General features: G+C 40.0%; 1 protein-coding gene across 1 annotated transcript in view; it reads left to right on the top strand.

Moving 5' to 3' along the window:
- The first annotated feature begins 5,840 nt into the window (after positions 1–5,840).
- Positions 5,841–12,886, top strand: part of CAMK1D (calcium/calmodulin dependent protein kinase ID) — a 272,636-nt gene continuing 265,590 nt past the window's right edge. The window contains exon 1 of the mRNA XM_075208648.1: positions 5,841–6,595. Within this exon, the coding sequence (XP_075064749.1) occupies positions 6,504–6,595 (92 nt within the window). The 5' untranslated portion in view covers positions 5,841–6,503. The remainder of the gene's footprint in view (positions 6,596–12,886) is intronic.

Below are 12,886 nucleotides of genomic sequence, written 5' to 3' on the forward strand. Positions count from 1 at the left end.
CTTCTCGAGAGAAATGTTTACACTCGCCTCACACACTTTATTACAGCAAACAACCTACTGGATTCTCTTCAGTCAGGCTTTCGCTCTCAACACTCCAGAGAGACTGCGCTGACTAAGGTTGTCAATGATTTGATCACAGCAAAAACTGAAGGCCATTATTCTCTTCTAATTCTCCTGGATCTCTCTGCTGCATTTGACACTGTTGACCACTCTCTTCTCATACAAACGCTACAATCCCTAGGTCTTAAAGACACTGTCCTATCCTGGTTTCCATCCTATCTAATCGCTCTTTCAGTGTTAATTTCTTTGGATCCACCTCTGCTCCGCTTCCTTTATCAGTTGGAGTACCACAAGGCTCAGTCCTAGGTCCTCTTCTATTCTCTATCTACACTACTTCTCTTGGAAAACGAATAAGCTCCTTTGGATTTCAGTATCATCTCTATGCGGATAATACACAAATCTATCTATCCTCTTCTGATTTCTCACCATCTGTGTTATCTCGTGTTACTTACTGTCTTTCTGCCATTTCATCTTGGATGTCTTCTTGCCAACTCAAACTTAATCTTTCAGAAACTGAATAATATGCCCTGTCAATAACAGAAGTTTCCTGCCTGACATTTCTATTTCTGTTGATGACGTGACCATAAATCCCACCCCGCAAGCTCGCTGCCTAGGTGTATTCCTTGACTCACAACTATCATTTATTCCCCACATTGACTCTATATCTAAATCATGTGCATACATCTAAAGAACATTTCCAGAATACGCACATATCTCACACAAGACAGTGCAAAAACCTTAATTCATGCACTCATCATCTTCCGCATTGACTATTGCAATTCCCTCCTTCCTGGTCTTCCCAAAATCAGATTTGTACCCCTACAATCTATTTTGCATGTAGCGGCTAGATTGATTTGCCTTGCAAACCGTTCTTCCTCTGCCACTCTGTCGGTCTCTACATTGGCTGCCTGTATTTCAACGAATCCAATATAAAATTCTTCTACTAACATACAAGGCCGTCAACAAAATTGCACCGACATACATCTCCTCACTTGTCTCAAAATATCTCCCAACTGGACACCTCTGCTCTGCACAAGATCTGCGTCTCTCTTCCACTCTCAATATTGATACCCCAGGAAGAAAGAATTAAAGAACATAAAACAATGTAACATTAAAAAAACTAATTTGGAGTTTTCGTGCTTTAAAATGAAATATCACAGAGAACAAAATGTGAATGTTGAATTTATTAAAAGAAATAACAATAATCATTATCATTATTAATATTATTATGCTTTATTTATATGGTGCCACAAAAGGTCTGCGACACTGTACAAGACATTTACAGTAATATACAATAGACAGCAATGATCCATAATACATTACTTACTAAATGAAAAGCAGATTAATACAAAGACCAGACATACTGATTAACAAGTTACTTACAGTACTTGATAATGCAGATCAAGTTGTTTACGTGATAGTGAGAAAGGCTAGGCACATACACTACAGAAATTTTCTCCTTATGTGTTATCTATAATGATTTTACCAATGACTGATAAAAAAAAAAGTCAGAATCAGCCTGCCGATTCATGTGTAAACACTATACACGTTTTTTTTTTTTACAAGATTTACCTTCAGATCTGTGTTCTTCATCAGTCAAAACCATCAACTGAAAAGATTTTGACTCTGTAGAGATCCTGATAGTGAGTGCATACACACTGCAGAATTGGAACATCGTTGAATGAGATTTATAGTCTGGTGTAAAAATCAAATGAAATGATATGAAGAACAATAACATTCATCGTTGCAGTGTACACACTAATGCAATATAAGGTTGAACAGTAGTTTATTGGGTGATAGGTCTGATAATCTGCTGAAAACCCTGTAGTGTACCCAGCCTAACAGTGATGGCAAAGTCCAAAGTGAAGTAGTCCTGGGCTAGGGAAGCAGGCCTAGAGCTACAGACGGATAATGGAAAAGTAGGAGAACATGAGGAAAGAGGGCCCTGCTCGTGAAAGCTTACATCCTAGAGGGAAGGGGAAAACACAAATAGGGTGGCACCGAGTGTGTGTGTGTGTGTGTGTGTGTGTGTGTGAGGAGGGGGGGTTGAGGTAATAGCCAAGGCAGAGGAGTTAGGAGGGCTGATAAGTTTGAATAAACAACTGAGTTTTAATGGCATGCTTGAAGCCTTGGAGACTATAGACTAACCTGACAGGGAGTGGGAGATTGTTCCAGAGCTGCTGAGCTGCCCGGGCAAAGTCCTGGTGGTGGGAGTGGGAAGAGGTAAGTGTGGTCGCTCGGCAGCGAATGCGGGAAGAGATTGGGTTGAGGATGTAGGGGGGGGGATTGCTTGAGAGCTTTGTAGGTGAGGGTAAGAAGTCTAAATTTAATTCTGTAGGTCACAGGGAGCCAATGTAGCAACTGGTAAAGACAACAGAAATAGAGAGGGGGGAGAGAAAAATAAGGTGGGCTGTAGCATTCAGGATAAACATGAGGGGCAAGGTGGAAGATGGGAAGGCCAGAGAGAAGGAGGTTAAAAAATAATCAAGGCGTGGTGGCCTTCATGGCAAGAAAAGATTTTGGAAGTGTAGGGGCAAGGAATTTGAGAGGTACTGAATGTGAGGTGTGAAGGAGAGGTAAGGGGAGAGGAGGTAGAGCCAGGTTAGAAACTGAAAAGGAGCGAATGATGAGATAAGAGAATAGCCAGGAGAGGAAAGCATCACAGAAGCATATAGAATGAGTTTGCAAAAGGAGGGAGTGGTCAACGGTATCGAAGGCTGCAGAGAGTTCGAGAAGAATAAGAAAGAAGTGTCCCTTAAATTTAGCGAAGAGAAGATCAATCATTACCCTAGTGAGGGCAGTTTCGGTGGAATGGAGGGAACAAAATCCAGATTGGAGTGGGTGAAGGAGGGATTAAGATGAGAGAAAGGTTGTGAAATGATCCATTCGAGAAGTTTGGACACAAAAGGAATGAGGGAAATAATTAGAGAGAATGGTCTAGGGATAGTTTTTTGAGTATTGGGGAGACAAGAACATGTTTGAAGGTGGAGGGGAAGGCACCAAAAGAAAGAGAAAGGTTCAGGAGGTGGGCAAGATGGGAGCAGGCCTCCAGAGAGAGGAAGTAGAGGAGCTGAGAGGGAGTGAGGTCAAGCGGTCAGGTGGGGAGGATAGAAGGATGCAGATTTCATCTGCAAATATTGGAGTGAAGGAAGAGAAGGTGGATGGGCTAAGGAATGGGGGAGCAGGGGGTGGAGCAGTCACAGAGGCCACTGGGATGGGGGGACAAAATTGGTAGTGAGGGGGGACAGGGTGAGGCGTGAAGAGACTGATGGTAGATGTCATGACGTATGGACTCAATTTTGGAAGTGAAGTCTGTGGTCAAGTCGAGAGCAGAGAGCGAGGAGGGAAGTGGAAGGGGGTTAAAGGACCTCCTCTCCCTTCCACAGCAGTGGCTACTCCCTTGATCATGTCTTTTCCTGTGTATTGTCTCTGGCTTCAGCAATTGACCTGTCCTTCTATCTTACCACTATATGTATAATATATATATATATATATATATATATATATATATATATATATATATATGTTCTCTATGCCTATTTCCTTTATGCATACTATTGTGACTTGTTGAAGAGATACTCTCGCAATACATAATCAGAGTATGCAATGTTGGTTGCTCCAGATCTGCTACTGTTTGTGGGGAGCAGCTTAGTGCTCACATTAGATCATACTTGCTAACTCTCCCTGAATGTCAGGGAGACTCCCTGAAATAGGGGTGATCTCCCTCACTCCCTGAAGATTCTGGCATTCTCCTTGATGCTGAGCCAGTACAAGACATGGTTGGCTTCGCCATCTGTGGCATGATGTCACAGTTCAGAAATTGTGTCCTATGTCCATGTATTGATGCCTATGGAGGTGGTCATTTTCATGGAGACCTTGATTTAATCAAAGTCTGACAGATAAGACAACATGACTTCAGTAATGGACACAGAAATATAAAAGACATCTCAGTCTCTAGAGATTCATTAGCTGCTTTTCTTTAATGCATAGTTGCCTACTCTCCCGGAATGTCCTGGAGACTCCCGCATTTCTGGGAGACCTCCTGTGCTCCCGGGAGAGCAGGGCAACCTCCCGGATCTCGCCCGCGCAATAGATAAGTGGTGGGGTTGGGGCTTAATGATGCAAATATCGCGTCATCTTAGCCCCACAACCTGCTGTAATTGTCCGAAATTGAGACAATCGTTTAGGGGGCGGTGCCAAAATGATGCGATTCATCAAGCCCCGCCCCTGTAGGCCTGCCTCCCCGGGATCTCCCTGAAGCCAATGAGGAAAAGTTGTCAAGTATGCATTAGATTTATATGGTCTTAATCCTGTAAGTTTTTATTTGTTGTTTAATCAAATACAATTGCTTGATTTATGATTGAATAACCCTTTTAAGCTTTTGCTTGTACTCATTTTATTACTTAAAATAAATGCATATAGGTAAAAAGTCACAAACTAAATAACTTATTACCTTGGCAGCGATAGTAGTTAGACGAACCCTTACATGAGTATATTTACCAATTTATAACTGTCTATATTTCTTCCATGTCATCTCTCCAAACAGAAGCAGGTGAAAACATTTGCATGGCAATACACATAATTGTGAGCATTTCCTCTAAATGTGATTGTGATGTATCAGTCAGTGCTGCAGATGTCACTGAATGATTATTACACGCCAAATAGAAGGCCATTTGCAATGCAAATGTTAGTAAAGTTGTGAGTTAATTGTGTGCGCCTATGGGCGTGAGGAGCAAACCAAAATAATATGCATGCAAAATTTGAACATTTATCTACAATGGCTCTGTTGCAACTTCTTCTATCATCCAGTATACTAGACCAGATATATGCCATCTGCATGCATATTGCTGCAGTTTGCCTGGTATTAAGTGATCCATACCAGTGAAATCATTCAGGAAACACAATATATTCTGTAAACAACATGTGAAATGGAGTGATATGCAAGCAGCTACACGTTATATTGCTGGTGTAAATTTTACTTTTGAGTGTTATTAGAGACAATCTTTAAAGGAATTTGACAATATTTTAACCTAGCAAATTACTGTTCCTATAGTACCCAAAAAATATAGCTGCTTCTTTTTTGCTGTTTATCTCATTTTTACATTTTGTTTTTGGCATCATGCAATCTGCTTATACATTAAAACAAATACATAGAAATAAATTGTACAGCTGCAGTCTATCAGGTAATTATTTCTAATATTTTAAATTGAATCACGTTCGACAACAATTTGCAAAGCTGAATGAAAATGAAGTTTCCAGTCAACTAAAAACTGATGGAGTTATATAGAAGTATTTTGTATTTTTCTGTATACTAAAATGCACTGACCTCTAGTGGTCATAAATATAAAAGACAAACGAAGCGACAGTTGCACCTTGTAAAAAGAGAATTTCAATGCAGAATAAAAAATAAGTGACAAGCATTATATATCGTGTCAGGTTTCAGCGCCAATTCTAAATATACAAAACGACAAGCTGGCGTTAGATAAGTTAAGACTTCAGCTATAACTTGTTTCCTTTTCCTTTCATACTTTAGTAGTAATGGCATTGAGAAGTCAGCCTGGTCTAAATACACTTGTCTTATGAATCTATAGAACTCCGTACTACTGCAATACAGATAATTGGTGTAGTCCCAATGCATGAATTGGGCAGGTTCCGGGGCTCTGAGCATCCCTTAAACTATGATAAATGCAGACTACTTATGCTGTGTGCAGGGTTCCCCGAGCCTCTCCTACTAATCCCCTCTCTCCTGTTGGGCTGCTCGTTATTGAGCTATTGTTTTTTTTTTTCGGGGCTTTTTTTTTTTGCAGTGAGATCTTGGATCCGCCATCGGACAGGTCCAGCCCACAGGAAAGGAGTCTCCTTGACGTGCGTGGGGTTTTGGTGCAATGCGAATTATTTCCAAGTCATTATTGAGTTAGGGCTGTTAGGCAGAGTAGGGAGCACACACCTACTGTGTGATATCCCCATAACAACGTGCACTAAGCCTGTGTGTCCTGCTCCTCTCAACACACACCGACAGGCAGCAGCAGTAGGGGGAGCCCAGACCGCAATTGGCAGCACCACCCCCTGCTTGTGTCTGATCACACAGCCATGCATTGCTGTCTATAGGGAGCTGGCTGTGACAAGGGGTTACCTGCTCTCCAGTTCTCCTCAGTGCAAGGGAACGCTGAGGCAAGACATTCCAAGTCTAGAGCTTAGTGCATGATCAGGACATCTACTAGGCTGGGGACGGCTGCTGAGCACCACAAGCAGATACTCTATTACATCTTCAATGTAACAGTGCAGTCAGATATACAAAGATTGATACTGATTAGCGCTACTTCTGATCTGGGGTTGAGTAAAGCAGGAAGTATTGAAAGAGGAATTGAGAACACACAAGAGGAAGGGGTACACTAAACTGAACTCTTGCTTTGTCGTTGGTATCCGAAGTAATACTTGTTGCCATGGCTCGGGAAAACGGGGAGAATAGCACCTCCTGGAAAAAACAGGTGGAAGACATAAAGAAGATTTTCGAATTCAAAGAGGTCCTAGGCTCGTAAGTACAGTGTGCTTCATAAGGGGGGACAGTTCTGTGGGGTCTGGTGTGAGTGGAGGGTGCAGAGGATGATGATGAGCATTGACTGGTTTGAATTGTCATTGTGGAAGGTGGAGATCACATCTTTTAAAAGTGTACCATATAAAGTGCAAGTAACACCTCTTGGGTGTTTATAGTGTAGATGCTCTCACACAGGGCACCATAATCTGAATCTAAACTAAAGAACCTCACCCTGACTTGGTTATTATATCTGACAGAAAAATCAATCTTTTATAACATGTGGAACTAAAATTAGAATTTATAGTATGCATGATTTAAATGTATTAAAATGGTAACAGGTGAGTTGGTGATGATTTAGTCATCACAGGGCTATGTAACTGCTCTATACAGTACTAGATGGGATAGTATATTTTAATGATTCACTATACACAGTGTTGCAAAAAAATGTAGACAGGCAGGGACATTATTGGCAGGAATCACATTTCCATAAAACTGTAATAAATGAATTACATTCGTTTTTCTTGGGGTATTACTGTTCTAATTACTAAGTGATACTTTCATAAACATTTTCAATATGTTCCCACCAAGATTTGTAACAAATGTAATGTCCCAACTTTGGTGCAAAGCAAACAGCCTGTTTATTTCTGCAGCGGCTAGTAAACTAAAAACCTTTTATTAGTGTACAAAGTTTAGAGTGTAGTCTGTTTAAGAACAAAATAGCTTTTATAACCGTTCCAACAAAAATGTAAATTGTATACACTTGCCCATAATTATATATTCATATATTGTTCTATAAAGTAAACAGGACATCTTAAACACTGTATATTCAAATGTATAATAATATCAATTACCATTAGATATGTAAAACAAGAAATATAATTGTTTTAACTTATTAGTTTTCTGTATTTTTTTCCTTTGCCACACTTTATTTTATCTGTATGACTGGTGGTGCTGTAATGAGTCAGGATGAGAGAAAGAGAGCATTCTGAGGTCTGACAGTAGGAGTATAGATATAAAATATTACAACTTGTATTTTTTTTTTAATTTTAGGAAACAATGACATTCTGTTGTTACTGAAGCGATAGTGATAAGCTTAGGTTTCCAATTTGATGATTATGAACTTAAGTACGGTTTAGGTGGATATTAGTACCACACAATATGTGAAACTGATTACTACTATGTTATTGGTGTCATTTTACAAGAGTTGAAAGTTGTACCAGGTGCTTTGCCTGCAGTGATAGAGAAAGCGTGATGTGCTGCAAATGAAATGAAATGAGCAGAAAGCAGAAATGTAGCCCCTGGGAGCCATGCTTGCTTTTGGCTTTGCTTGTACAGGTACCATGGAAATAAATACTTTGGTGTTTTTCCAAATCACTGGATGGGATTATGAGGGCATAAAGTATGTCTGGTGCCTTTCTCTGGGAAGTTAGCTGTCATTACTTGGTGACTGACCTCAACCTCTAGTAAGGGACTGTCAGTGCACACTACTGCTAGTGCACTAGTTAGGATGAGTTGTCAGATAACCATTACTAGGTTTATAGTATATACATATGTTATAGTTAAACTGCTTTTATATAGACATAATTATTATGACTTGAGTTTAGAAATAAGAAACAACATAGATCTCTTCTACATAGGGGGCAAATGGAATTTCCCCTTCAGTCAAATTTATCTTCTGGGCAAATTTGGTTATTTTCGTAGCCCTTTGATATGACAACAGATATGCTCTACACAGCAGTTTTGTTGTTGTTGTTGTATCATATGATGCACATACATGGGCAGAGCTGGCTGTTCAGATAAAGCCCTAAGTGGCCAGACCTGTGTCTGATTTGACCACATATGAAACATCGGAACATCTGCATCATAATGGGCCCAGCTAACGTGATGGATGTAAACGGATGTGAAAACAAAACTATTTTACCAAATGAGGCAGTGTATGTTTATGGTTTTACATATGTTTAATTGCGTTAAAATGCAGTGCTTTTTTTCAATCACTACTTGTTCAGTTTCAGTATCTCTGACATGCGTAAATGCAGCTCAAAACTTACAATCATCTTAACTAGAACATATTGTAAATGCACCGAGATGCGGTTAACAAGTCATATGTAACTTCACATGCGTTTATCTTGAACAAAATAACATCCTGTTTAGTCATATGTTTACCAAACTCAGATTGAAAGCATTTATAAATGCATCTAAACCATACATCTAAACCAACTTTGAGTTGTTGCATCGGGGAGATCCCGAGAAGGGGGTGTGGTGGAAGGACGAAAGGGGTGGGGCAAATTGTGTATTTTTGGCCGCCCCGCCCAGTGATGAAATAATCATTTTGTCGTGGGTGCTGGGGCCAAGATGATGCGATTCATCGCAAATCGTGTATTTTTGACTATCGATGGGCAGGATGCGGGAGACTTGCCTGCTCTCCCGGGAGACTTATCTAGAATTCAGAAGTCTCCCAGACATTTTGGAGAGTGGGCAAGTATGTTCTAAACATGTATTAAATGCATGTTAAACACCTACATGAACACAATACTTTTTATATATTTTTGCATTTTAACAACAAAAAAAATAAATGCTTTGCGAAAGCAAGTGTACATAACCCAAGGTGGGCAACTGTGTAAGACTTTGCAGCATTATTACTCTTCCTTTTTATGGTAGCTTTAGTTTTTATAGCTACCTAGTTAAACAGATGAGCATTTAGGACATGAAGTGAACAGGTGTACCAAGCTGATGCTTTCTCAGCACCTAGTACAGTCTGTGGTTATCACTGTAACCCTAGAAGCAGGAGATTAAGCAAACAATATTTAACATTTTTAAGAGCAGGAAATGAGTATGGTGCAAACAACTTCTGTTAAACAGCTGTTGCTGTAACTCCTTCTCTACCACTATTGACATTTGATCTCCAACTCACTTTACATTGAAAGACAAAATAGGCCTGTTTTATCTTTACATTTAACCTTAACAAATGTATAGAATAGCTAGAAGTCAGACATTTATCACTCCTTCGGTGAAGAGGTTACTTAAGGTCAGGTCTAAAAAGCAGTGAGTTTTTTCAGAGAAACTATTTTTTTAATTTAGGGCATATTGTTTGAGCTGTGACATTGTAGTATTTCTGTTACTATTTTGGCTGCTTCAGTCTGTTGGTTTGTGACAACTTGATTTCATATCTACTGAAGCATCCCATGTTTATATTTGCCTGCACTTGCACATCATGCTCTGTGTATCTGTAATTCACTCTGACTTCACAGAATGGCCTAGAGCTGACTAATCATTGAGGAAAAAAAGCAGGCATGCATCAAAGTAGTGGGGATGTGGGGTTTGTTTTTTGGCTTGCAGATAAGCACATCCTTGCTTCTGAGAGGTGCCTTGCGTCTTTTGTGATCACTACAACCACATAGGTCATTCAAATACATAACATGTTAAAATATAGTAATGCATGAAAACAGAATAATAAATAATTGAATATCTTTAAAAAAACAAAATTGATTGTAGCTAATTTATTTTATTTGCATTTATAATGTAGTTTCCATATCCCATTAGATATCTTCAGCTTTTATAAAGACTTTTTCTGTTGCTTCTGACTTCTTGTAACACCTTGTTTGAGAAACAATATCTACTAGCATGGTGTATCTAGCACCTACCTTTCCTGTAGACTGTTGATCTTTGGGGAGCTGGTCGGCAGGCCTCTGTCTAATTCCACCGTTACCACAAATTAAAAGTCAACGTGTTTGAACATAATGGCGTAAATAGATTTTGCCATTACTCAGTTCAAACTGCTGACGTCTGTCAGATGACACAGCGTTGGGAGCAGACGTAGACAGAGGACTGCACACTCTTGTCCCACAGCAGATGGCGAGTCTGCAGGAAAGGTAAGTATTACATACACTCTTCTAGAGCAGTGTAACTAGCAAATAATTAGACTTGGCATAATGGACAACCTGATACATTTCAAAGGCCCTGTAACCTTCAAAAGAGCCACACATTACCCTTAATCTTAGTAATAAGTTACACCCATATTTCATTAAAGAAACACCTATCTGTAATAACATATCAGCAGGCATGTTAATGGAAGATAAATAAGCTGCAGGTAGTGACAATTCAGTGTGACTTCTAGGTGACCAGATTTTCCACCAGTTTTTGAAAGTTATGTGTAAGACTTGAACATGCACAACACAATTCTATAGAGAAGTTTCCATTCAATAACTAAAGGAATATTTTTTTTTTACAAAAGTGTGCTGCTGGTGAAGCTGGGGCATATAGTTCACAGAAGGACTGACAGGGCATAAAGCAAGGGAAGGAGCTGGGGCCACCTGTTGCCCAACACCGGTGTAGAGATTATATTTGCAAAATAGACCAATGGGATCTGTTTAGCCCATTTTAGAAAAAAAGTGTATAAAAGTGTCTTTTAGCAACTCTACCCTGAGGAAAATAAATTTCACATATTGTTGTCACAGTGTTGCTGGAGAATTTGTGGAAAAAATATGTGCATATATACTTTAGACTATTTAATATGGAATTAAATTATAAAATGAGCATTTATAGTGTCCTACATCAGTTATTATAAGGAATTATGACTGAGTGCCATGTTCATATCTCCCAGAGTGGAGTGTACGGGTTTAGAGATAAGAAAACGGTAATAATTTCTGCTGTCATTTTTTTAACAAACAGAACAGCAATATTCAAATTGACAAATTGTTAAATATTCTTCTTATCATCATCATCATCATCATCATCACCATATATTTATATAGCGCCACTAATTCCGCAGCGTTGTACAGAGAACTCGCTCGCATCCATCCCTGCCCCATTGGGGGTTACAGTCTAAATTCCCTAACATACACACATACACACCCACAGACTAGGGACAATTTGTTAGCAGCCAATTTACCTACCAGTATGTGTTTTTTGGAGTGTGGGAGGAAACCGGAGCACCCGGAAGAAACCCACGCAGACACGGGGAGAACATACAAACTCCTCACAGATAAGAGCATGATTGGGAATTGAACTCATAACCCCAGTGCTGTAAGGCAGAAGTGCTAACCACTTAGCCACCGTGGTGTCCATATTAGGCCGCTCTTTCGAGTCTTGGCCCTTGGGCTAAAATTAGCCTGCCCTCCCCTGTTCTGGGCAGCAGGGGAGGGCTGGCTGATTTCAGCCCGGGGGGCAAGCACACAGCAGCGGCCCATCCTTAAAGGGTAGTTTTTGGTGCAATATATATTTATCTATATAAAAAGAGGCTATTGTAGTGTTGCCTAATCCATATATATATTTTATGCCCAGGCCCAGAGCTGGATTAAGGCTCTGGGGGGCTTGGGCACTTTAGACCGGGTAACCCCCTATGATGTAGCATGGTTATCATTTTAGACAAATACACAGGTAATACTGTGTGCACTACTGTTAGGTGCACACAGTTCTGCCTTCACGAGCAGTACACGGTGAAGCGGGACATACCTCCCAACTGTCCTAAGGGAAACAGTGACCCAAGTTCGGAACTGTCTCACCAGATTCAGGACAGTTGGCAGACTGTCCTGCTCTCTCCTACCTGTTCTTGTCACTGTCACCCCTTGTGGCTGCTGGTTACTTTAACTCATTTGCTGGTTGTCTGGATCCTGGAATATTGGAGGCCCTATTTGGAGAAAAAAATGGGTACATAAAATTTAGAAAACTCCAACGAGTCCCAGTGTTAAATCAATAGCACCCACGTTTTATAATTAGGCCTCCCTCCAGCCACAACAATTTAAAATAATAATATTTATATTTGCTAAATAGATCTCTTTCCCTCCAACCAACCCTGACATTAGATAGCAAACACATTTAATATATAAACCTATTTCCCTCCCCTCAAACAGCCCCAGCATTATTTTAAATAGCATTTACGTCTAACAAATATAACCATTTCCTACAATAATCTCAGGCATTAAATAATTCATAATCACATTTAATAAATAGACCTCATTCTCCCCAAACAGCCCCACAATCAATAGCTCACCACCCCAGCATTAAATTAAAGGTGCAATTACTCCATCTTAAATTCATAGGACCCACTATTAAATTAAATTGTCCCACCATCACCCCACAAATAAAATAGCACCCAATACTTAGCCCTCACCTGCACTCCTCGATTAAATTGATAGCCTACCTCCCACATTATATTAAGACCCCCTCCCTCACACACACTACATTCCTAGACTGGTCATTCCCACACACAATACATTCATATACTGCCACCCCCCCCCCCCCCTACACACACAATACATACATATACTGGCCCCCACAAACACACACAATACA

The sequence above is a fragment of the Mixophyes fleayi genome, chromosome 4 (genome assembly GCF_038048845.1).
Source record: "Mixophyes fleayi isolate aMixFle1 chromosome 4, aMixFle1.hap1, whole genome shotgun sequence".
NCBI classification, from domain to species: Eukaryota; Metazoa; Chordata; class Amphibia; order Anura; family Limnodynastidae; genus Mixophyes; species Mixophyes fleayi.